The 27,835-nt window shown below is 40.6% G+C and overlaps 1 protein-coding gene across 3 annotated transcripts in view; it reads right to left on the bottom strand.

Annotated features, from left to right (window-relative positions):
• Nucleotides 1-24,984, bottom strand: part of adipor2 (adiponectin receptor 2) — a 40,249-nt gene extending 15,265 nt beyond the window's left edge. The window contains exons 1-3 of one of the 3 annotated variants that reach the window (XM_049566651.1): nt 24,860-24,973; nt 17,310-17,447; nt 6,058-6,369 (exon numbers count right to left, since the gene is read on the bottom strand). In XM_049566651.1, the coding sequence (XP_049422608.1) occupies nt 6,058-6,144 (87 nt within the window). In that variant the 5' untranslated portion in view covers nt 6,145-6,369; nt 17,310-17,447; nt 24,860-24,973. Of the gene's footprint in view, nt 1-6,057; nt 6,370-11,474; nt 11,498-17,309; nt 17,448-24,859 lie in introns of those variants that run through there. The other 2 variants (XM_049566653.1, XM_049566654.1) reach the window with 2 other exon arrangements.
• Nucleotides 24,985-27,835: the final 2,851 nt, after the last annotated feature.

Raw genomic sequence — 27,835 nt, 5'->3', positions numbered from 1 at the left:
GATCTGGTCCGCTTGTAAATGCTGCCGTGAGAACACGAACCAGCTCAACACAGCAGCAGCACATCAATTACACCTAGAAAACCACACGATGGATCAAGCACCCAGGAAAGTCTTACAGGAAGACGATGTTTGCAGTACAAAGTCAAGAGAGACAATGACAGTGCAGAGACTTCCAACACTTTGCACATAAGCATTCACTAAGCAGCCAGTCTCGGATGATATACAGACATGAGAACAAGAGAGGAACGGGGAAATCCCTCGAGAAACCGGTCTGCTCAAGATTAAATGAGGTAGTTTTTCTTAAAAGCCCCTGAAGACCAATCTCTCCCTCCGTCTCACACGCATACTTAAAAACATATATCCAGCTCCCCTCAGACTCATTAACCATTCTGTATGTAGACCTGGCTAATGACTTTCACCTGACTAATGATGGTTCACATGCGCACACACACCTGAAACAGTGTGTGTGTGTTCTGAGGGATCCTTCACTCTAATTGGTTCTGCTGAGCTCGACTGTCAGCTTGTGGAAGATAAGTTTGAGAAGGGAGAAAGAGAGGCGAGACGTTCAAGGAACAGTCTTCCATCTTTCAGTGAGACACTGAACTTTAGACTCAAATGTAAACAAAGTCACATGCTGGCAGTTTGGTGGAGGGCGGGATCCAGGAAACATCTGCCAGCCAACAGGAACACAGCTGAAACTGCGGACCAATGACAGCAGAGTGTGAACTTATAACAGCCAAAGAGGGAAGAGCTCACCCTTGTACACCATAACCCCTGCACAGCACAGCATGGACACACTCAACATGTGACTCGCACATGCACAATGCTCTCTTGGGACCAATTTGGAAAACACGCCAAGACCCTAAAAAACAGACAGCGTATTCCAAAAACACGCACACATGCCCGACTCTAAAAAAACAGACACTGTGCTCAGACAAACTGTACTCTCTGTTCTCGTCCATGACCATGAAGAGGGCATGAAAAATCCACATTAGTGCGGCGACAAGGACTTTTTATCAAACTGATCACAGTTGGAGGGCTTAAATCAAGGATCTGCATTTATTGAAGCAACTTCAAGAGTTGTTTTTTGTTTTCCTTGTGTTACTGGAAGGGAGAATGCACGTCAAACTGGGGCTGGGTATCACCTGCAGTGCTGGGAGATTTTAAAAGCTCACGCAACATGTGATCTATCTGAGGGAGTTTTTAAAATCTGCTTGTTTGTGTAGCGTGTTACCTCAAACTATTTATCGACAACTATCAACTATTCCTTATTGATTTCCTTTTTTAAATCCATACAAAGAATGATGCGGATAAAGGGAAGCAAAATTAACATTGTGAGGAAATAAGCTTATTCACTTTCTTGCCATGAGTTAAGCCCAGTTAAGACCAAAAATTCACTAGACAAGTTGAAACTTGCAACTTCTTACAATGCGCACATTACATTTACTGCGATTAAACTCTGTACTTTTGCTTTAACTTCTATTTTTTTCAGGCTTTTTTGTAGCTAAATATAGTTTGTAGATTACTAAAATATGAATGAGGTGATGGTGGAATGTAAATAAAAAACAATCTATGCTTCAGATGGACTGTATTCATCATTAATACGCCACAATAATTCAAATAACTAGCACTGATGACTCTGTCAGTGCTTGTTTATACAATATATTTTCAATTTGAGTACATTTAAGGCTTATGTCATACATACACAGCTGTTCCTTTGAACAAGTTGATCTTTCCTCTGTCCAAAACTCTGCAATTTCCACCAGCTGACAGTTTGGAACTGACTTGACTAGCTGACTTTGCGACAAGGTGATTGGCTGTTGAAACACTTGACGTGCCTTAAGATCTAAAATCAGCCACTGGTGACTTGACAAGTCGCAGGCAACACCATCAGCTGTCTTCAGTCAAGCTGAGACAGGCCAGTTCACACTGCTGAAAGTTCTGAAACTTGCACGAACCTTCGGTCTGAGCTCAGCTTTAGATTGATGGATAGACTGATACCACTGTTCCATTTTGTGACTGAAAATATAGTAAACTTCTCCTTTACACTGTGGCGGCACATCAGCATTTCAACTGCTGACCTTTCTCCCTACAGTGTCTAACAATTTAATGTATTACAGCGACAACAATGCCAGAATAACTTTGATGATGACAGGTACAATAAGAGGAAGTGAAACTGGAAGTGAGATCCACCTGAGGCTGGGCGTCAATTCATGAAAGCCATAAAAACCTCTGACACAAAGAGAGGATGTTCAGAGGACTCAAAGGTCCAAAATCTCGAGCATTGTTCGCTGGTATTTGTTCACGGTTTATTGGTATTTCCCTTGTTTTGTTGGTGGTGGTTGAAGTGTTTGTGTTAGTGTACAATAAAATTCCACAACTGAGCACCAAGTATTTGTTTGTTTCATAGTTTGAGGTGCATGTTTACAGAGAGGAATCTGTTGTTTGGTGTAAAAAGCACAGCGGTCCCCTCATTCTCTGGTAAAACTCACTGATCTGACTTTATTGAGTTCTTTGGATATGTTTAGTTCTCAGCAGGATCTCTTCTTCGCTCTCCTGGAAATCTAATTTTCATTAGTTGTATTAGCACAAACTTTCAATTGAAACCGACTCGCCTAAAGCTCATCTTAACTTCTTCTTGTCTTGATGAACTAAACTGAATTAAAACAATCTGTAAAAGACACTCAAAACTATAATGACACTGAAAGTTTGGCACTTACAGATCACCAATGCAGATATAAACTGAAAACAAAAGTGTTTTAGAGGCATCATTATGACATCTTTCAGCTATAACGGTCTGTTTGGAACAATCCTGAGCACCAAATTCCCCTATCAAATATGTCGCACTAAGCAGGCTGAGATTGTTGTTGGCAGGTAAACAGCTATTGTTTCCAAATTCTTCTGTGCAACTGCGGGGCGTTATCAGGAAAACACCAGCATCTCATGGGGACTAGTTCAAAAAAGGTCTGAAAAATAGGAAACTTGAAAAAATCAATAGTTTTTCAAACAAAAAATGAATTCATAAAAAAAATAAATCTTCCCTATACCCTTTGAAATAAAATATTAAGACAAAAAATAAAACTAAAACTGCCAAAATAAGTGACAGAGAGGCATCCCATCCAATCTGGTGGCAAACCCCAACCACACACGCACAAATGCATTTCGAGACACACACTAACACCTCCCCAAAATGCTGAAAAATGCAAGGGGCAGCCTGCGGGATGTTAAGACAGCCTGCCCTCGCTGACTGGGGCGAGGGGCCCCTTGCGTCCTCTCAGGTATCCGTGTTGTATTACAGCAGGTAAAAAGGGCACACGCGAGCAGACACAATACACACACACGAACACTATTGTGTTACAGCTCAACGGCTGTGTGCTGATAGCCTTTCACACTGAACAACAGACCGGCAGCTTTGTCTGCGTATACACACACACACACTGTCTAAATGGGAACACAAGTGATGCCTCTGAGGGAGACTGTCTGGCACATTTGTTTGATCAGTTCGATAGATTGCCTTCATGGGATGCTAATCACAGATTTTTGGGTAATGTGTTTGCTATCCTTCCAGGAAGACGTCTGCATATAGACATAACAGGCTTATTTTTAGTGGCTGTGAATCTTGCGCTCATTCAATATCCACATCACTTCAGACTCCGAGTGGAACTAAAACCCAACATCAGGCGAAGCTGAGCCAACCCCATCATAATGCACTGTTAATTACTACAGCACGGAGTGACTCATCGTCAAGTTTGAAAAAGCCTTGAAGGTGGCGAGGGTGTCGATAATAAGTGGAGGCAGCGGAGGTTGAAAAGCTTGGGAAACAGGCTCACGATCACACCGTGCAACATCAACTTCCAAAAACCTGCTGGTAAAACCTAAGAAACTGATTATACGATGCTCTATTCTCCTTCAGCAACTCTTTCTAAGTGCCCCTGAGGAAAGCACTAAACATCCAGCTGCTTCGTTATGGTGGTTGTTCACAGACATAGATGCTTGTGCTTGTTTTTAGCTTTTATCAGATCAGTGTTGGTCGACTGAGTGTGTCTTCTCCTCTGTTAATGACTAACTTGTGCTCCTCATGTACTTTTATTTAATCAAGTTTTCATGCTTGTTTTCAGGGTAGTCATGAGCACAATATTTCTGCTAAGCATTTTATTGCTGTTCACTGGAACTGTAATAAGTGAAGTCAAGTCAAACTTTATTTGTATGGCACTTTTAAAAACACTCACAGTTGACCAAAATGCTGAAGAGGCTCAAGATACCACAAATGAAATGAAAGTGACGATAAAAGCAACAAATAAGAACAAAAGAAGTGACTCAAAGGTTTCTAGAGACTGAGCAGTTTTGGTTTGAATAGGTGAGCTGCTCCCAAGTGCAGCCGCTGCAAAGGCCCTGTGGCCTCAGTTTTTGTGACTGGTTCTGGGAACATCCAGGGGCCTTTGACTGGTCGACCTCAGTGCACTGACTGCAAAAGTTCAGCTCCATAAGGTGAAGACACCCCGTTTAAAATCAATCGTGGGACAGACAGTACACCAGTGTAGGGAGGCCAGTACCGCTGTTATGTGGTCACAGTTTCTTTTTCCAGTTAGAAGACAAGCAGCTGCATTTTGTAATAACAGCAGAAGACGAAGAGACGGATGTTCTAAACCCACATACAAAGAAATACAGTAATCTAACCGAAGAGGTAATATAAGCATGACTGATGAAAGATAGGCCTTTACAATGGCCACGATTCTTACTTGAGAAACACTAGTTCCGACACCTGAACTAATCTGTTAATCAAATTCGAAAGAAGCTGTAAAAAAAATTCACCCAGATTCTTAACAAAAGATCAACTGTAAGAGGCTTAAAGGCCAAGAATACGATCAGTCGCCCAAAAGGTCAGACTGTCCAAACATCTCAGGATTGGAAAAAGTTAAAATCCACGCTCTAACCTCGAGGCTGTAAGGATAATTCACTCAACAATGTCTCACATGTTGTCCCAAAACCTTCCTGAACCACCAACTTTAAACTGCAATTAGACAAGTTTTCGCCTTAACTTATTATTATGAAGTAAATGTTGATTGCACAATGTAATAGCTATAGAACAATGGCACCAACGCCGATTAGATCAGTTCACTATAAGCCCCACATTCATAGCCAGAGTTCAATCTCCTGGGAAAATGAAGGCTTAATTGCACAAAGGAAGTCAATCAACCATGGGACGCCCAAAACGGGAAGAGGATAGCTTTTGTTTTACCAAAGTGTATCAAACTAAGTTCTTTGCAGTTACTACCCCCAGTAGAGAAAAAGTAAGAAAACAAAATGCAGTGGGCCCTGTGTTGTTGGTAACTGTTCCTCTGAGGACAAACGTAAAGTGATTTGGTTTTTCAACAGTGGCACCAACAATACTACAAGTTGAAAAGTGGTCTATTTAGACTTTAAAACTAAATCTGATCTTATTTTTTAAATGCATTTTCAAAGCGAGGCTCAGTTATCTTCTAATGTTTAATTAGCATTCAATCTACTTTTTGATCTGTTTTCAAATATTATTCGTCAAAGGGAAACTGGTGCTAAAACATGTCATGTACACACACAAAGGCAGCAGACTGTGGTTGAGTGATTAAACCGTAATACTAATTACTGTTTCAAACAAACATTTGAGAGGCCTAGTGTGTGGGTGTGTATGGGTGTGTGTGTGCGTGCAGCATATGTGTACACGTGTATGACAGGCTGCTTTGCAAATATACATATGTAAAAGCAGAATCAAGTCCCATTCATGCAGCTGTCAAGATGTGTTGATTCAGATTTTAATTTGGGAAATGAACCAACGAAACGAAGTATGTAGTTTATGTTTATGCTTCTGTTATTATCCTGATTACACTTTGTTGTTCAGCATCAGTTACAGAATATAATACCCTGCTAACAATACTGATTTAATTATTCATGTGAGGGTGAGTGTGTTTTTGTGGGATAGTTTTACTGTGTGACCAGTCGACCCATACCGCACCACATGGCCCCGACCAACCAGATTACAGCTAGTGTGTGTGTGTGTGTGTGTGTGTGCTAGATGCTCACCCCATTGTGTGTGGGGCACTCTGCGGTGCTGAGGTGACTGGTTGAAGAACCTGAGGTGGGCGTGTCTGCATTCTCCCGGGGACTCATGGGATCTGTAGGCGCTGTATCTGTCGTGTGTTCGATGAGGTTTGAAGTTCTGTGTCGTAGCACAAAGGCCGGGCCCTCGGCCCCACTCGTCTCTCCTCCGTCCAGCTTGAAACGTTGGCCCGGCCTTCACTGACAGAAGACTAAATGGATGGAGATGACCGAATCTGGATGAGACAAAACCTGGAGTCCTTGGACTGGTCTGATATCTTCACTCATGGGACAAAGCTGGAGAGAGACACAAAAAGAGAGGGGGGGATGTTATAAAGGGGAAGTAGATAAATAGCGGAAGAAGGACAGCAAGAAAGAGAAGAAAAGATGGGGAAAAAAAATCCTCAAATTTAAAATGACAGTAATAAAACCAAAACAAAACAAAACAGGAAAAAAATCCAGATACTATAACCATTACAACACCATAGTTTCAGTGATACAATGTGTTGCAATTTCCCAAACAATAAAAAATACAGGCCCACAATATAACCAATAAATGTTGAAAATGGCTTTAAACCTGCGCAACTAAATGCAGTAAAATTTTGGCTTATCGTACATATCACAGCCAAAGCAAGTCTCGCAAAGCCAGACCTGTCTCCACAGCGCTAGGTCAGCACTTGAGAAAGGTCTCAACATATTACCATTCTGTAATAGCAGGAAAAAAGCGTTTCTCTAAACCAATTACAATCACCTTGGGCAGTGCAAAGCCCAGGATGCAGCGATGGTGCTCTCGCAAAATAGTGTCTTGAGGAAACATGCACAGTGACAGTTAGCATCACACAGCTAACATTATCAAATAGTTATTTAAGGGTTTAACAACAGAATCGAGCTGTTTAGGTGTCAGTCTGAGTTCAGTGGGACTGATGTAGCGCTGCTGCCATGTTAGCTAATGCTAACCTGGCGACTCGCCAGGCAGAGAGCAGCTCCATTGACAGTGGCAACAGAAAATTTGCTGATCCAGCAGGAAGTTGGGAAGGCCCTTGACCAGACCCCTGACACAAAAAGGATCGTATTCAGGCATCATCCTAAGATGTGGCAAAGAGTAACTCCGACTAGTTGTGAGAGAAAACAGAGCCACATCAGGCACAAGAGTCCTGCAAGACAGAGTTTGGGCTTTTCCAAGGCGTGTTCCCAAGTTGTTTTATTCCTTGTAGGTCTTTACAACAGTTCACTGAAAGAGCAAAGCAGGTAGGCCATATTATGTGATTCAAATGTGCGTATCATTTTCAGTGTGCAAGATATTAGCTCTGAGGGTGTTGCCATTTCCCGTAGCAAAGGGAATTTCGAAAACATTAACACACAAATAGCAGAAGGAGGGGAGAATGCTGGCCTGAATAGTTGGCCATGCTTGGAGCCACAGTCTACATCAGGTGAGTCAGACTAATTTGGGCCTGACTGTCTGGGCAAAAAACATTATAGTGGAGGCATAATCTAATAGTTAAAAGGTTCAAAAGGTTAAAAAGTTCAATCCTCTTTAGAAGACAAACCTTCCTGCGGACACAGTACATCACTGCAGCTCACTCATTCAAAGCAACTCTGCCTTAAAGACAAAGATGACGTTTGTTGCTGCTGTATCTCTGTCACAAGTTACCCGTGGCATCAAGGCCTTAAAATACTGAATCTACTAACACCGGCAGCCAATTAGGAGCTGCCAACATGCTGTCATGGTGAGTTGCTTAGAGACGAGAGGTGTCAAGGACAGGAACAAGAGATTCACACACAGGAAGTAGAAACGTTCCCTGTTGAGAACTTACAATCCCTTTTTTTCTCTCTTTATCATTCTCTAACAACCTCACAGTTTATCTTCTGCTTTACAGGGAAATGTAGCACAGTATCACTTCATTGAAAATTCAAGCTTGACAAACAGTGTTGAGGAGCAAGGTGGGAAGTTTCTACCAAAATCAAGTCAAAACAACTGTTGCCACTTTTGTGCAGAAGCATAATCATAATTTTGGAGCCATGCACAATTCAAATAACACCATGGCAGGTACAACTGATTAAGTGTCACATAAATTCTGGTATAACAAAAACCGTTACATGAAATGCTTCTCTCTGATAAATCAGGAATAGATTTACTGGCTGCAACACTGCAACTACAGAGCTATAAACTCAGACATAAATCTTTTTTAAATTTTGAGGAAATTCTCATGATGGCAACAGGAGCAGAAGCGTGCCTGGTGTAGTTATGAAACATGAACCATAACCACAACCTAAACCTGGAGATACACATGACCAGTAAAAATAACCCTCCTTGAAAAGGTCCTTGGTTTGGAAGGTTTGCTTTTCTATCCTTGAGAAGATATTCGGCCTTCCCAAGGATAAATACGTTAATGTGTACCTGACCTTGACCTGTTTATAACTGCATGTTTTCACAGCAGCTTGTTTCCAAACACATGCTCGCTCACACCTCTGAAGCTTTAATGTACCATAAATGATGAGAACTGCAGCTGCACTATTACATCAGCATGTCTTACATTGCTGAGATCTGTTTTATCAGCGTGACTCGAACACACACGGCGCTCCAGAGGGGCCGAGTCAATGTGAATGTGCCCTGAAGCACTGGACCACTTCATTTAAACCATTCCCCTGTGCAACCACAAACATACATTAGGAGATTATACACTCCGGGGACACACACACACACACACACACACACACACAAAGGCATGCACGTACACACCTGAGCATGTACTTTTAAACATACACACAGCCTGCTAAAGACATCATTTGTAATAGGCTGATGTAAGCATGTTGGGAGCAAAAGAGCTGCGATGGATCTAAAGTGAAGGACACGGTAACGCATGCATGTAATATATTAAACGACACAGTCACTTCCATATAATAAAACCACATCCTAAATTCTCATCTTATTTAGGATGAGAGCACACAAGTGACCACAAGTGATTGCTTTTACACCTCTTCTGCTATACGGGATCGCACTAAATCACAGAGTTCAGAGAGTTGAAGGTGACAGAAAGTCGGCGTCTTCACACAACTGTTACTCAGCACCTGACTGTGTCACAGCGTGCATAAAGCATCATTTTCAGAATCGCTTTGTTCCTCCACCCAGATTACAGTCTGACACCAGCATCAAGTCTGATATCAAAGAAGCAACAATTTTGGATGACATGCTGGCTATGTGTGGGTGACAAGCCAAAACAGAGAGGATACAGTGAATTTTCTTATCTAGTCCCTGAAGTATGGACATGGTTGGGCTGGGCGATGTGGAGAGAATCAAATATCGCCAAACTTTTTTGACCAAATACTCGATTATCAAAATTGTAAAGATATTGTAGGGTTGACTACTGGTGCTTTCACAAAATATTTACACAATGAGATTTCTGATATATGATCAGTAGTAATGAACAGTCTTACAAGTTAAACTTTACATTATTTTACTGTAATGCAGACTTTTAAACCAGGAGAGGACAGCACCTACGGTATTATGATATCCAAAATCTAAGATTATATTTTGTCTCATATGAAATATCGACATGTTGCCCAGCCCTGGGACATGACATCGACTTTGCAGGATGATGTATACGCACGGCAATATACCCACAAATACTGTATAAAGACAATGTATAAGAGCCAAACTAATTAAACAACCCTACAGCCCTAATTTAGGGCTGCACTGGACTCAAAAATTCGACTACTATTTCAAGTTAGCCATCTGGGCTATCGTTCATCATTCATAACCGCTTATCTTATTATCTTAGCCTATCCCAGCTGACAGTGGGCGAGAGGCGGGGTACACCCTGGACAGGTCACCAGACTATCACAGGGCTGACACATAGAGACAGACAACCATTCATGCTCACATTCATACCTATGGCCGATTTAAAGTTACCAATTAACCTGCATGTCTTTGGACTGTAGGAGGAAGCCGGAGTACCCAGACAACGGTAGACCCTGGGTCTCAGTCCATGGCTGCTTGTACTGGAGAGCAGCGTGAAAGCAAGGAGCACTCACTCTGCAGCTCGAAGTACACCATACACTGACTGACGAAGAAAAAAAAAACCAAACAGGACAAAAAAAGAGGTCTCCGACTGGTGATTTGAATGTTTCAGGGGAAAAGCCTACCCTAAAGCTTCTTTAAAATGAGAATAATTTGATGCCATAAGGAAACTGACATTATTCTGACATTAAGGACCCTAGTTTCCTACTTGCTTTGGTCACTTCTAGGAGGTACAAATGTTTACCTAGTAGTAAATTTATTACGTTATTCATTAGAGGTAGAATAAATTATTCAAAAGCAATTAAAGAAAACACTACTTCCGGTTGGATTGCTATTTGAAGTTGACAAAGCTTCTGTTCTCCTGCAGTTCACACTAATTACTCACACTACAACACTGGTTGCAGCTTTTTACAGAGAATAAACGTGTCTTGTTCAGTAAGTGACTTCATACACATGATGTTTTTCCAGTAAACTATACTCATTCTAGAGAACATCAAACCACAACTGGTGGTAGTGAAAGAACATGCCATGCTTAAAAAAAGAGAAGGGTAAAGAGACAAAGAGACGAGACCACACAACAGAAAAGGACCCCCAAAAAGATCATTAAAAGAGCCATAGGAAAAATACAGAAACTTTCATAACCCAATGACATCGACCAACAGACAGTGCTGCTATTGTACACTGCGAAGATGATAAAGAAGACTATTTGAGCTGAACTGCGAGATGACTGGCCTGTGGGCGAGTTCCCTAATCGAAATCAAACACTTCTACACTCAGAGATTGTCCAATCAATCTCTCCCCTTTTCCTCCCTCCTCTTTCTCCCCGATCGACTATTTTTGAAAATTACAGTGACACTCTTTTTGAGTAACTGCACCTTCATTTTCTGTCATGATGAAAAGTGAGATTTCATGCCGGGGCCCATATTAACTAGGGAATAAGAGGAATAAACTACTTCTGATAGGGTTTTTTTTTTTTTTCCAGCTGTAGTCGATTCCCAAGATAACAGTCTTGTGGCCTGATTGCCACACAAGAACAAACAGCTCTCCCGACAATTGAAATAGCTGAGAAGTTTCGTTCTGTGTGGGTCTGATAAGAGTCTGGAAGCAGTGGAAGAAGGGGCAAAAAAAGCATTAGAGAGACTTGTGTGAACGACCACACGTGACCATCTCACTCTGCACATATCTGTACACACACAGAGTTTGGTCAGATTCCTATAGTTGTCTAGCATTGGGTAACCACCTTATCATGTGTGTTATGGTTTTGTCTTTGTCTTCACAGATTTTAACTTAAAAAATGTTCAAACATTGAGCTGCAGACTAGCGTGAGCACTGAAATTCTGAAATGTCCCACAAAAACGTATTGACAACACCACGCTTTATTCACCTCAAAGGTTTTTGGCTATTTTGCCTTCAACGGAGTCTGTCTTTTGAGTTTGCTGTCGTGACTTCTAGACAAGCAGCAACCTTCAGGGCTGGAAAATAAAGTGGACAAAGAAGTGATTAAATTGCAGTTACTTGAATGGTCTCTTAAGACTGGCCCCAAAAGCTACTCAATTCCCATAGACCCTAGTGTTAAAAGGGCCAACTTTACAGCAGAAATAAACAAGTTTACAGCCTGGTACAAAAACAGTTTTGTTCTCTGTAGCTACTTTCTCAATTCACAACAACTGTACAGTTATGCATAATGAAAGGCTCGACCACTTTGAGTGACAGGTGGGTGCTATCTGTTGACAAATTGCTACCATGGCAAAAACATTGGTTAGGTAACATAACCATGGCATAACCACAGATTTACATAGTACAGGTGTAGCCATAGCTGTAGCTATTCCAGTGTGTTATCAGTTTATGAAAGTAAATTGTAATGTTTAAGTCGCTGAAAACAGTCTTGTTCAGCATTCAGTTGCATTAAGAGACCCTCTAAGGAGTAAAAGTTTTTCCAGTAAGTACATTTTGTTAGAATGGTTTTAAGATAGCTGTTTTGCGAGCAAACATTCACATTAGCATTATCATTATCACAGGTAATCAAAGCTGTTAATGCACCGTGCTAATAAAGCTAGCAGCTAGCACTTGGGTTAGCTCCATTCTCTCGTCCAAACATGGTAATTTCTGGCTCAAAAAATCAAAGATGGTGACGGCCAAAGAAAACACAAACTTGAGGCTTCAAAACCAGAGACTACAAACTAATGGGTGACGTCACAGTGGTAAATGGAAGAACATGCATTAATATAGCAGCTTCCTAGTCTTCCGACCACTCAAAGCACTTTTACGTTTTGAGTCACATTCACCCATTCACACATACATTTATTTACTGGCTATCGTACACAGTGCCACCTGTTACTCAGTTTTTTAGATATCAGCACAGCCATCTTGAGCAATTCGGGGTTCAGTACCTTCCCCAAGGATACTCCAACCCACTCTACCTCCTGAGCCACAGCTGCTCCAGCCATGTACATTATTTTACACAGTCTGTGCATAAAGAGCACCACATACTTTGAACACCTGATCACCTCTTTAAAAATGTGTCCTACAAACTACCATACTATTAGCGGTTACAGAAAATTACAAGAGAAACATAAATGGCCATAAATACAAAACATACAATATTACAACCATCTAGGCCATATAGAATATTTATTAGTGATTAATATTTCATCTTGACCCATCATTAGGTACAAAGGTTGAATATCCATGTTTTAGTCTCATTATTCAAATTCATTCAGACAACATAGCACACTCAAGTATATTCCGTCTCTTAGCATTTGTGAATTATAGAAACTAATATCGAAGTCAATCTATGGTTGGCCTTAACACATCTATCTCTCACTAACTCAATCTGTTTCAAGGAAAACCAGAAACCACATCACCACCCTGATGGAGGCAAGATAACCAAATACATGGGGTGATGTCATTGAAACAAAGTATATAAGAGGGGGGTTGTTTCTGCTTGATTATTGGTGCTCTTCTACAGTCATATCATTCACAAGGGGGAGTCAAAAGCATAAAACCACAAAAGTACACACATGCACATGCACACACTTATTGGCACTGCTTCCAAGAACCAATGCCACAGTAGCAGAACAGGCAGAACAGAACATACTGACCTCTTATTGAGATAAAAAACACTCACCATAATGAAAGCTAAGATACAGAGAAAAACTGGTTCACACACCCAATCCAAATGGGACTTCCCAGGGTCCGAGCCAACTCCAAATGCTGGAGTTTCACTTCTGAGCAGCAGCTGACACATAATGTCTGTCGTCAACAGGATGCTAGTACATGACTCATCAAAATGTTTCGTGCGGCGTAAATGTATGATCACAATTTTCCACACTCAATCTCCATGAAACAAACCAATCACGCTGATACACTTATCATCTGCTCAGTTATCGCGACACAGAAAATACTATCAAATTGACCTAGAGTGATACTTTAACCCCAGGTTGAGCAACACTTTGGTTTCTTGGCTAATGAAACTGCCCAGTATCCATTGCTTTTAGACCATTGCCCAAATAAATAAAGCAGACCAAGCAATCGAGGCTTTGTGCTGTCAGCAAAATAGAAATAGTCTTTCTGTAAGTTCCTCTTTTAATTTTCAATATTTTATTCTCCTCACATCATGAACCAGCTTTGAGGCGACAAAAGCAATGCCATACATAAACATTACTGTCCCTAAACAATGGGCGCTATTGAGCTTTTAATATTGATGCTATTGATTTGACCCACAGGTCAATACCAGCAATACTGTGAGTGTGTGTATCCACCTCAGCAGAGTTCAGTGTGTGTATGTCTGGCAGGGTGTGATGACATGTTGTGACATGGCAATTTAAAACCTCAGTGATTCTGTCGTGGCATAAAGGACGATATTGATCTTTGGACACTGGTGTCAATGATGTGACCTTTTATTAATCAACAATCTCTCAACTCAGGGCCACTCTGCTGTCAAAGTCACTGTTATATCTGCAGATTTCTACTGTATCCGGTAATGTAGGTCATGTTTATCAATGGCGTGCACTGAAATGAAAAGACTCCTATAAATCAGAGATGTTAAGATACCTGATCTTGCATATCGGCCGATACTGAGTACTGATCCGATACCATTGCTTTAAAAATAAACAAAATAACCTCGGGGTGGGAATCACCAGAGGATCTACGATACGATATTATAACGATACTTAAGTCACAATACAATATTACTGTCATTTTAAATATGTTGCGATATGCTGAGCTGCTTAGCTTAGCATAAAGACTGGGAACTATTTTAATTATCATTTTTACACTGTGGGTATGGTATAGATTAAACAAATTGGCTATAACAGTCAACTAATGAGCTTAAGAAGTGCTGGTAGGAATCTTGTAGCCTATCTTGGTGCAGAGCCAGGCTAGCTGTCTCCCCCTCTTTCCAGTCTTTATGCTAAGCTAAGCTAAGCTAAGCTAAGCTAACTGGATGCTGGCTTTAGCTTCATATTTAGCATACAAAGATGAAATTGTCTTCTTCTCATTTAACTCTCGGCACAAAAGTGAACAAGCACATCTCCCATAATGTCACATTATTCATTTAACACATTCACTGCCAATGTAAGCCATCTTTAAACTGGGTAAACCAGTCGAGAATGTAAAATCTGAGCTGGTATAAATTATAATGACGTATAATTACACGGGCCATCTTTAATTATCTTTCAATCATCCTGTGACCTTTTACTGAGCGACGCCGCTGAGTCTAGATTTCAGCTCGTATAACACTTGACTACATGACAGGACACTTCTATAACTAATTAACACATTTATTTCAAACCTAATCTGTACTTTGAGATCAACAGTGACTTTACACAGTTACGTGCTAAGATTAGCATGCTAACAGTCTACACAAGGTCGTTTATTCATGTGCACTATTCCACAAAGACGTGCTGCAGCATTCCCTCACGCTCATCTTCACCATCTTTCTATCGGTCTGTCTCTCTTACACGCACACACACACACACACTCAAGCAGAAGACAGCTAGAGTCAGTTATTGTCACTGTAGAGCCGTGAAGAGGTGGCTCCAAAAATCAATCCTGGCAACCGACAGACAAAGCCAACAGGAACTAAAAAAATAAGACTGAAGAGGGAAAGAAAATAAAAATGTCTGAAAACCTGAAAAGAAATGTCAATGGGAATTGATCTGTTCTCTTGTTTTTTTCTCTAAAGGGAGAGTGAGGTGTGAAGCTGGGCAGCACTTGTAAAAAGTGGAAGAGTAACGTTAAAGAAACAGAAGTACTCATTTCTTTTTCTTAGACTGTGGATTGGGGACCCACACTGGATTAAGGGCCCATCTGTCTTTGGCATGACCGCAGACAGCAGAAGTGGTTGAAAGCATCACTTCTGCTCACCAAAAGAGAAAAAGAAGGTGAGATGCGGAAAAAAACGTTAAGGAATGAGACTGATATGACTCATTAAACCTGCTCTGCAGCATGGCCTGGTTGTTAGACATGCAACTATGCCCGCTAACTGCACGAGTGTGTGGGCGTTTGTGTTATGACACATCAAGTTGTAGGCCATAGACTAGTCGGAGGAAGGCAGAGTTTTTCCTTTACTTTCATTCAGCAGATAATAAATGTAGGACAAGGGTCAAACAGTACTGTACAATTGCTGTGTAACTGTTTCACACACATTTACTATTGTAGGATTTTAACACCCGGCATTTTTTATTTAATTTCAAGCAGATAAATAATGTTACTAAGTGGAAACTTTCTGTCTGGCTCATTCAGCTGTGTCTTATTGCTCGGAGCAAAGAGCCTTTTTAATGCAAACTAGAGGCTCATATAAATATGTTTGACAGGCCCAAGAACAAGATTTGTATTGACTATTTTGTAGGGGAAAAATAATATTTAAAGACTTTAACAAGTTGCCTTTTCTCTGTTGCCTCAAGCCTAATGTTTCACCTAAATCTCTGTAAGTAAGTACCTATTCACTGATGGCTCTTGGATGCTAATGTGGCTCTTAATTAGTGCTTTACTAAAGACAGGTGTTCTGGAAAGGCCAACAAGTTAAAACAATAACTCTAAATCAAATACACACTGCTGGCCACAACAGGAGTCTCATTAGAGAGATCTAGCATTTACAGAGAAACCTATTCCTCTTAGATTTTCTATTTTTAGGCTATTAAGTGCACGTTACAATAACCACACAGCTTGAGATTTCACTGCTGGAGAGATGGTATTTTCATAAAACTGGGCTGTCTGCGCAGTAAAAGGACATGAATACTTTTGAAATTAATGTTTCAGGACAAGAGAAAACAGAAAAAAAGGGCTGGGGCATTTACTTTTGCTCAAGAGGTAGAAAACCTACGATTAATAGAGTGAACTGCTCCGCATTGGAACAATATACGATCCCACTGGTGGGTGACTTAAATCCGAGCTTGGCCGTTTTTGCACAGTAAACAACCAGCTGGTAACAAACAATCTTGAATTACAGGTAAACCGTAAACTAAAATATGTTTCTGAATACATTTTAGGTGAGAAATCTGCCTAGTTTTACCATTTATCTCCTTTTTTTTCAGCCTCCGTTTTTCACAATAGAGGAAACAATACGTTGCCTGCTTCGTGTTCATTAATTCTCGTATAACAGCCAAACAGTGCACTAAAATATGTTTCTGAAGACATTTTAGGTGAGAAACAGGCAATACAGTAACAGAATTCTGATTTATATTTGATCAATACTGCCCTGTTTAACAGTTTGATCGGAGTTGGGTCTGAGTTTGAGAGAGAGGGGTGGTGTCTCTCTCGATCCACTTTTATACTCTAATGTGTTCACACCAGGCGCGGAAAAAATAATTTGCTAGATTGAATTACATGTAAAGTCAATGTTAAGACACCATAAGACGTGAATTCCCACCAAGCAGCACGATGGAGGTGACGTGAATGATGCAAAATACACAAATGAAGCAGTGCAAATGAAGCAAGTAGCTCAATTTTGCATACTACACTTCGTGAGGGCTAAAAAATCTGGACATCGAGATAGTGCCAGTGCCCCATGTACAGAGGCACTGCCTCGCTGCAGTGGCCGCGGGTTCGAATCTGAGCCCTTTGCTGCATGTCAGTCCCCACTCTCTCTGTCTCCCCATTTCACTCTCTGTCCTGTCACTGAAGGCAAAAGCCCACAAAAATAATCTTTAAAAAAAAAAAAAAAAAAAAAAAAAAAAAAGAATTAAAAAAAATCTGGACATCAGCGATCAATTCGCACCTTGCCAATCAGCATTGAGATCCTGAGGATGTATGACGCCAAGGATGTCGTTCAGGAAGATGAAATGAAGATGAAGATGAAAACTCCATGGCGCACGAGGCTCCGCTTTCCAGACTCCTTGAACTGGTTTTTAGGCTCCTTTTCAAAACAGGCAGCAAAAACAAGAGTCTCAGGCGTATGAAGCGAGTCAATGCAAAATAGTCTAGTGTTCAAAGTGCGAGTAACGCAACAGGAAAATTTGCATTTGGTGTGAACACAACATTATTATCTGTGGTGGTACACAAACAAATATGAGGAACTACAATCTGTAGTTCAAGCAACAGCCCTAGATTCAGCGAAAATCTGCCACATGACACAAAATGCATTGTCTGGCAGATTTGAGCTGAGAGATGAAGCGGAAGATCTGGGTGCTGGTAAGTTAGAGAGAAGTTTACCACAGTTCATTTACATATACCACCCTTACTGTCATGGTACAAAGCTGGTTGAAAATCTATGTGTCCCTTTAACTAAAAATGCTGAATAATGACATTTGACACACAGTGTTGGAAGTTTACTCACTTCCATGGAAATGTGACAATGCCCCTGTTCGACGTCCTTCAGTATAGCCTCCTACTTCTGCTACTGTGAATGTTAGCTGCTGTTAAGCAACATGCCTTTTCCCCTACAAGATGTGTTCACTCTCTGAGTCACTTTGTCAGATTTGGCCCGTGGCCTGTCACCTGCTATGTCATCATTACTTTCTCTTTCTGAGACAAAAACATTGTACCACATAGGGAAGCTGTGAATACATTTCCCTCCTCTTTTTGGTTGCACACACACTTACCATCTGCACCACATATGGTTAAAATATTTGATCAGAATATTTGGTCAATGTCTTAAATTAGTCTTTTTATGCATATCAACTTTTCCGCAGGTAAGACATTCAGCTAATGGTTTGTATTAGAAGTTATATGTGACAGTTTATCAAACTGAATGCATGTCTACCTAGTATTGCTTATAAAATGAGGTGATGCCATCTAAACAGAAACCCAACTCAAGCCTGACCGTGAGCTTTTTCATAACATCAGAGCTGTTTTATCAGTTGAGACAGACGCCCGCAACAGTCAACAGGAGACAGCGTATGTTAAAACAGGTTATACTGGTCTATCAGTTTGAAATCAGTCAGAACAGGTTTACACTGATCAGTATCTTTGCTTTCCTCAACAAAGTAACAACAGTTTTCACAACCTGATAGTTAACATAAAGACAACAGCTGGGTTTACAGAGCATGTTTAGTCAATTTTAACCAGATGCCACTGTGTGATTTCAAGAAGCCACGTTAACTGACGTGAATACTGAATGCACAGTCAGCAGCACAGGCTAAGATGTTAGACAGGGTGCAACAGTCCGTCCAAAAGCCATGAACACATTATGTAAGATATTGTCTTCCTGTGACAACACATATTCGCACATTGCCCTTTAAACATCACAGCGAGGTTGGACGTGGCTCCTGACCTGCTGTCGTGTCTGACTCACTTTTCACTGTACTAGTCAAACATAAAGATCTATACCTTGAAAGGTCAGGTGGGTGTCATAGTTGTTGGGTGTGTAGGGATATTAAAGGGCCCTTTCGCACCTACCTTGGTCTGGACTTTTGGATTTTCAAGTTTGGGCCGGTGTGAAAGCTCGCCCCGCCCACGTTTCGGGCCAAACAGCCAAAACTATGTCGAACATAAAGAGGTAGTCTTGGTCTGTATCAAACTTAACAGCAGCTTGGTTAGTTTCTGGTGGAGGGTTCAGACTTTCGGACCTATTAATAAGAGTGGTGTAGCGCCTTAGTGCGCAGTGTGTGTAGTTTAGCAACAGAGAGAGCGGCGGTGGCAGCGCTCAGAGCACACTTGTGTTGCTGAATGGACCAGAGGAGAATTAGCAGTAGTTGTCAAGTGTAAATGTGCAGTGTAAGTTTCAGTTTGCCCATGAACAATGCAACACGACGAAATTAGCTGCAGTAGCACAATGGGGAGAGGAAAAGACAAGTTTTTGAAGTGTAATTTGAAAAAACTCACAGGAACTTTCAATGATTTTGAGAGGATGAGAGAGGATATGACAGGAGGGAAGAGCCCATCTACAAAGCATTCAGTGTCAAGCATCACGGCTCTATACATCCTCTATACATGACGTACATCCTGTCATCATCACCTACGCGATGACAGAATGTATGTCGTGTACAGTTCTTAAGTGCATTCACATAATTGCAATGTGAAAGCAAAACCAACTGTATACAATAAAATAAAAACACAGACCTTGGTTCAGACTTTCCAATGCGAACAGGCCCTTGATGAATGAAGAAAAATTTAGTGGAGGGAAAAAAAAAAAAAAAAGGCAGGACCTTAACTGAAAAACATGACCTCTTCCTGGCTGATTAATTGTTACTATTTTATTGACTAAAGTGCTATCTATTAACTATTTTTGGCAGGGCTGGAATTCACATTTTCTTTCCCAAAAAACTGTATTAGTCACTTTTGAGTCAAACTCTCCATGTGGTGGTGCAGTTCACTTTACAGTGCTTTCTGTTGCGCGTGTTCCTATGACAGGGAGCTGGTGTATAGGCCTCCCTTTGTAGTTGGGGCAGCTTTACAATGATTTAAACCTGCTGTTGGAGACCACATGACTGCTTTTACTGTTCACTGGGAGTATGTAATCGCACTGAGGCCTGCACTTAAATATAACCGCGCACGCACACACACACACACACACACACACACACACACACACACACTCCACCATGATATTACTGAAAAAACACCTTTGATTCTCTGTCTCCATGCAGCTACACCTGAGGGCTTGTCAGTGCAAATAATTACAAGTGTTTGCTTTTACCGACTCGCAGCTTCACATGGGTGGGGCATGCTTCATTAGCAAATGAATAAAAGACACTGCAAACTATTTGCAGACCTTTTCAGCATGTTTTCCCATGTCACAACACTCTCCTTGTGGCCTTTTTAACCACATTAACCATCTGACAGCACTGAAAAACAATCTTTCTTCATCTAGAATTGCAATACAACAACACATATCTGGGTAGTCTGTGTAAGTATGTGTCCCCTTGTTAGCTCCAAGTCCTGGTACAACTGATGTGGCTGCCAGCAGTCTTATGATGGCGACATAAACAAAGAGAACCAGTGTGAAGTGAACCACACACACACTTACACACCATTGTTCTCTCATTCACAGTTTACACAAAAAAGGCAGCCACGTAGCAAAGATACTACCAAGTACACACAGGCTTGACAAATATGGAGTAAGGTGGAAATACTTTAACAGAAAAATATTCCACTATCAGTCCACAAGTATGTAACAGATTACAACTACATGTTCCTGAAACAGGACATTCCTAATTTTATCAGAGGGAAGGAGAAAAATGGCATCACATATTACACATGCATACACAGGTAAAGTTGATGTCAGTTGACATTCAGGTGTCCTTGGCCAGAGATGGGCCACTCTGTTGCACACATTTTGAACTGTGTCCTGTTCAACACTCTCCAAAACCCTAACCAAGCATCCACAGAAACAGTTTAGCAGGCCATGTATACCTCACAACTTGTAAACCCTGCCTTTTTAAAGCGTTAGCTCTCTCAAAATAGCAGGTATTATTTTAGTGAGTATTCCTGAAAAAGTAAATGGCATTCCTTCACAATGACCGGACAACAAATTTAAAACTTGATTTGCCTTTCAGAGGACAGAGGTGTTCCCACAATCACAGTTTTTATCAGTTATCAACTCTCAACTCTGCACAGTGTGTGAGTGGGGAGGGTTTGAAACTGAATCTGATACACAGCTGCTGAAGTTGTCTCTCAAAAGTAGGAATGGGAATCACCAGAAGCCCCACGATACCATACTATCACAACACTTTAGTCATGATACAATACTGTGGTGATTTTAAATGTCTTGCAATATCATACATTGCAAGATACTGCAATTTACTACCTTTTTTCAACTGTGCATTGTGTCCCCAAAGGAAAAGTTTTATAACATCTTTTGTATCTAATGAGATAGTCTAAAGTTTTCTAGATAAAGTTTCTCACTTCAATCATTTTTATTGCAGCAAACAGATTCTTGGCGTCTGTGTATCAATACAATATCGCCATGCAAAATATCACGATACTACGCTGTATCCATTTTTTCCGCCACCCCTACTCTAAAGTAACTCTTAACCCAACATAACTAAAGCATAGTATCCCTGAACATATCATATATATCATATTGTCCTGACAAAAGTGCAAATACCCCTGAACACTGACCGCACATTGCCTCAGCTGACACTAAAACTGGTTCAATCCTGCCCAAATGACCACTGAAACAACGTTCAAAGACACTGCTCTTTGTCTCTAAATGGTACTGAACCACAAACCATCTGAACACAGAGCAGACTCAGACCACAACAAGGTCAGTGTGCTGTTGGCTCTGCTGGTGAATGCAGTGCAACCAAATGCAGTGGTTTCCATGCGCTGGGTGGTAATCCAAAGGTGGGTCACAAGATAAAAATAGGTCCTGTAAATGTTGATGGAGAGGCAACCTACAGCTACTGACTATATCAAATGATCAGTGCTTTCTGCCTCTGCAACATGAGGCAGGCTGAATGAAACACAGAGGGGTTAGCGCCCATAAAATATTTTGATAGGCAGCCCAATGATTTGGCTTCAGGCCGAGGTCACCGAGCTCATTTTATCAAGACTGTAGTCAGAATTTCCTAAATGTAAGTGTTCTCTCAGCTTTTAACAAAGATGGAAAATCGGGTGGGCGTCTTTAACAAAGACAGACTGAAGGTTATGTCTTGTATTGCATTATCTTTAATTAATTTAATTTCACTTCTGTGTTTTCCCAGAAATAATTCCTATTGTTGGGATGTGGGTAAAGGCAGGACATCCTGTATCACTATGCTTTGGATGAACTTGATGACACTTGTCTGCCTATCTGCTCACTAATTCACTAACATTTAAATATTTAGAAATTAACATGCGTGTACAAAAGCTGCAGGAGCTCACACACACACATACTATCTCACAGACAGAAACATATTCTGTCTGTTAATGCCGTTTATGCTTAGAAGTGTTAAGTGCTATAAGATGCTTATTGTGCCTATGGACAAAGTAATTAACTGTTGACAGGCTTACTTAGCCAGGCATATTGTTATGTGCATGCACGTTCACTTGGGCAAAGACATAACAACATAAACCAATTAGGAGAAAGGCACATTTTGTTCTTTTTGTTTTGAATACCACATACACAACCGTGATTTGAGAGTTGTGAGGGAAGGAAAGAAAGCTCAGACAGAGACATGAAGAGTAATATAAAAGAAAGAGAGAGGCAGCTACTCTGTCTTATGATCAATCAATTTTTGCACTGACAGTTCTCTACTATTCTTAGAAGCTATGTTTAGCTGCTCTTCTGGCTGGCACACTGTCAAAGACTGACTTCATTATACATTAAATTCTCTCGAGAGTTGTACTTCCAGTAAAAAAACATGACGTACTGCTCAATAGCCATGTCTGGCAGGGTGAGACTCGGTGTGCACATCAGCTCAGGCAATGGAAGTCCTGAATTCATTCTTTGTATAATTGCAAATCAATATCATCCAGCAGGAAATTACTGCAAATGTCCTGGTTAGTTGAATCCGAAGGGTGTGAGACACATCTCAGATAAATGAACTCCGTGTGGTAAACTTGCTGTGGTACTGTGGGTACTGTGCTTTGTGCACAACTAGATGTTCCTATAGAATACAGTTGCTACACATAAAAATGATGCATGGGTCTGCTTTGCATCCCTAAGTGGGTTTTGACACCCAAGTGCATTGACATGCATAACAGCAAGGATGGCTGTGTGTAATTATTTTAACAGCTCACAGTTTAAAGTTTCTTTTTTAAGTTGCATGGGCGCAAACCAGCACTGGGAAATAATGACATTGTGAAACCCCAACGGGTCAAGCCATTGATTAAAAATGCAAAATGGGTTTCAACACAAATACCAGCTAAGACGCCGCTCCATGAAATATCCATGGGCTAATCTCAAGCTAGGGGACAGCTGGGAGTGTTTTTGTACATATAAAGTTTGGGTTCAAGACAAATAGGCTATCAGCTACCCGGACTATGAAATAATTATGAGATGACCTCATGCGCTGTGGGAAACTGAACAGTCAGAGAAACACTGAACAGGGATGGGCATACATGCACCGCTGTATGTGCATTTAGTACTACTAAAAGAAGTGTTGAGTAGCAAAAACGTAGAACATAGTGTCACCAGCCAAGCAGTTTTTCAATACGGCCGAAAGCATCGTAGTTATATGGTGAAATAGGGACTATCAGGCTGATTAATAATGAAAATGTCCGCCTCTCCTCAGGGCAATTGTTCAGCAAAACTCAATAATATATCAGCATGGCTAAGTGTATCAACGATGTGTTAAGTCCCTACAGACCTGCGTAAAGTAAACAGCTTCGGATCAAGTCTTCAAGTCAACAATAAGATATCAGTTTACACTGCCTTACATAGGAACATAATGTGTTTATGAAATATTTACTGCACAGTCAAAAGAAAGGGGTGCACAGAAAGCCCTATTGTCTGGAGCTGAAAAGTCACACCAATATGTTAGTGAACCACTGCATGCTGCTACTCAAGTATAAATGATTTGCAGGCATTTTTCTGATTTTACAAAATAACAAACAATTATTTAGAAGGAACATGAACCAAGCTGAGCCAAAACAGGTCTGACAAGTGATTAAATAAATTAGCATTCCCAGCAGCTGCTTGCATCTTGTTGTTAATAAGATAATACAGCCTTTCTCTGACATCCACATGCAAAAGTGGGCAAAAATAGCAGCAAACTGATCCATACTAACCAATGCTCTGAACTCACACACACACACACACACACACACACACACACACACACAGAGTACAGAGGAGTCAACACTGGCGAGCAAGCAAGACAAAGAAACCCCAAACTCCAGCCAGACTACCTTCTTGTTGACAGCGACCATTCGTACTTCTAACACACACAACAAAAGGAGCAGTTATGTATGTTTAACCCGAAGCTGCTGCGGAGATGTTTCACCTTACATTTACCCCGAGCTGTGTTGTCAAAGGGGAAATAAGAAGAAGGCTGCAGCCCGTCGGCAAGCTATGCTGCTGGTTTGTTTACACCGAGCTAGCGAGCTGGCTACGCCGCTAACAAGAGCTGCCACATCCCAAAGAAGCCAGATAACTATTTAACGGAGCTCGGGTTTATTTTGACAGCTTACCACATCGACCTATCAGCCTTTAAATAAACCAGATACTACCTCCGTGTGAGTGATAATGCTTCGTAAAGAGAGAGGCTGGCTAGCAGATTATGCCTCTCTCTGTTGTTTTGACAGCCAGAATTAGCCGGATAGCAAAGCTGCTAGCTGGCAGGTTGTATTCAGAGAGGCGCTAACGTTACGCTAGGAAAGTCCGGGGTGAATTCAACAGTCCGAAACAACACAAAACAACACAAATAACAAACAATAGTGGTAAATATGAGTTGTATTATTCACCTGGTCCTGGTGTGTGAAGATGAACCCGTCCTCTGTGTAACGTGACACAGTTAGTAGAGTTGTAGACGCAGCTCGGTTCTTCCAGACTCTGAACGGTTACTGTCTGTCGCTAGACCTAACTGGACTCAGCGACGTCGGAGGGAGGTAATCACCGCGTGACGTCTGTCGCATGAGCGGAAGACAGCCAATCAGATCGCTCAACGAAAAAAACGACCAATTACACACAATCAGGAACAGGAAGTCACATTCCAGTAAAATGAGCAACGATTTTGTAGTTTTTAGCTACTTTTGCGAATAATATGACAGAGAAGTGTGTAAATTTAGTGAATATAGCAACATTTCAAAGGTGAGACATTAATTAATTAATCAGTTCATGAGCTGTGCCACTCTGTAATTAATATCAATGGTGTTCTGGTTGAATAACCAGATGGCTGTCAGTTGGAAACTTGTTTGGCAAGCAACTGCCATGTGGATAATTGAGCAACATTTAGTCACCCATAAACCTACCACCTTAGAGTATAAGACTACTTAATATACAGTATACATATATTTTGGCATTATAGGTTAATGTATATAGTGTTTTTGTGATTAAAATTGTTTTAAGATGTTAAAAACAGGGTTCCCACACATTTTACTGATGAATTTCCACAAAATTTCACCCTATTTCCATTACTTTATGTAAGTAGTTTAAAATCGGTATTCTCCCCGAGGCTGTATGTTCTCATTGACTCACAAATAACATCTCACTGTGGAGCCAGGGACTTTATTCAGACCAGTATAATGATGGGAAAGCAAATTATAATGACAAACTGGAGGAAACCAGGTGAGACCTTTTTTGGAAATGGCAGGAATGGTTACAGAGTTGGCAAATGTTGCATCATGTGAACAAATCTCTTACAGTTTTAAGTACAGGATGGAGAAATATGTTGCGAAGTGGAGAAGCTACTTGGAGTACATTGCTGGTGCGGCGGTATCTTGAAGGGAATCAGTCGCCATGTGCACGGTCTGCTGTTGTATACTTTCTGAGTGTCTAAGAGCTAATCTGCTGCAGGGAGATCAGAGAAGATTGTTGTAAATATTTATGTAGGAATATAGATTTTTTCCAATTTTTTTATTTTTAAGAGTTACTTACATATTGTCATATTATTCATTAATCATTGTAATGTATTTATTTATTTAATATTATTATTTATTATAATAAATAATTTATTGTTAATTATTTATTTAATATTATATTTATTATCTATTTAGTATCAATTATATTTATATTATTATTTTTTTTAGTAATTGTGTTTCTCTTCTCCCTCTTTTGTATATTCATGTATTTGATTTATTAATCCTTGTTGTCACTGTTAATGTTAGAAAAAACAGCAAAAAGTGCATGACAAAAAGGGTAGGCCTATAACAAGCAAACTGCTAGCTCTTGCTATCTTTGCTCCTAAGACAGACGTTCCTGAGGCCAACTACCCTATGTGCCAATAGACCAGACCGGCACATAGGGTACCTCACAAAACATCAAGGCCACACTTGTTTTTGGGGGATAAAAAAATGAAGATCTAATCAAAGGTCATGCAGCGCAGCACTAGATTTTAAATACAACATATTTTGCATAATGTTAGACATGTTTTGGGTATTTTTGGAACATAATTTAAACAATAGCCAAAATAATGTCTATTAAAAACCTTTCCAAAACATTCTATTAATTCCAAACCATTCCCAGGCCTGGAAAACAGCTTTTTGAATTTCATAACTTTTCCAGGAATTTCATGACCATGGGAAATAATGCAAATAATGACATTTAAGAAGTTAAACTTAGCTAATATTTGGGATTTTTGCTTGCTGTATAACTTAAACAGTTAATGAATCATTGCATTGTTCATTGTTCTAGCATTAGTTGCCTATACATCAGTAGGGTATGTGGGGGGTGAGCCTATACGCAGGTATACGGGGGTTTCTGGCCATTAAGTACACCCTATCAGCCAAAAAGCCATTGGAATATATAAGACAATATACTCCCTTCCTCTTTGGCAACACACCCATCTCCCTTGACATACACCCACCTCATAAACTTCCACTACACCGCTGTTATACATGTTACTACTGTAATGTCTTCTAAAACAAGAAGTTATTCTGTACCTTTAGAGATAACATTTTTAGTAAAGTTCACAAGTTATTCTTGCAGACAGGTTATAAACCCTCACCACGTGTGACGACCAGCTACACAGCATAAATAAAACACAGGCAGGTGGTGTGACAGTTCAGCTCCAACACCATATCTGAGATAGGAGTATTCGGGGAGATAAAAATGGCATCATACTGAGAATCACACCACCACTGGATCACCTGCTCTGTGCCCTCTTTGCTCCCCAGGCATGGGGTGTACATATCCGTGGGTGGACCATGCCAGAATACACACACACACAAACACAAACACACACTCAAACACACACCCTGCTATGCTGCAATAACTCTGATTGTGCAAATAGATTTATTGTAATGCAAAGCTCAGCTGGGTGTGTTGCTACTCTCAGCACAGCTCACAGCACAGTTTCATTGGGCTGGTTTATCAGGTTGACAATCCCACCGCATTTAACAAGTGCAAAGAAATTTAAGGGGAGAAGAAGAGTGGAGAAATACCATTTGGGAGAGGTGGCTCCAACAATGTGGAAAATCATGCTGCAGTTGCTGTGCTAATGCAGCAATCTCTGGAGACACTGTATTACATCACACACTTGAGTTTATCTCATCAATCTTATCTGATTGGTAAGAATCGTAAAGGTGAGTGTAAAGTTTTATTTCCTTTCACTAAAAGCACAGTATCGCTTAATTTTATTCTACGTACCACAGCTCATAAAGAGGAATCCGAAAACAAGTTTACAATGTAGAATAAAATATAGTTATAAAAGTCTGACTATATTGATCAAGTTCGGAGAAATCTTGATGTGACTAACGAACTCATCCCACACTTCAGTATGT

Source organism: Epinephelus fuscoguttatus, linkage group LG22 (assembly GCF_011397635.1).
Source record: "Epinephelus fuscoguttatus linkage group LG22, E.fuscoguttatus.final_Chr_v1".
Classification (NCBI taxonomy): Eukaryota; Metazoa; Chordata; class Actinopteri; order Perciformes; family Serranidae; genus Epinephelus; species Epinephelus fuscoguttatus.
Note: the sequence above shows the minus strand (reverse complement) of the source record. Positions and strands in the feature narration are given on the sequence as shown.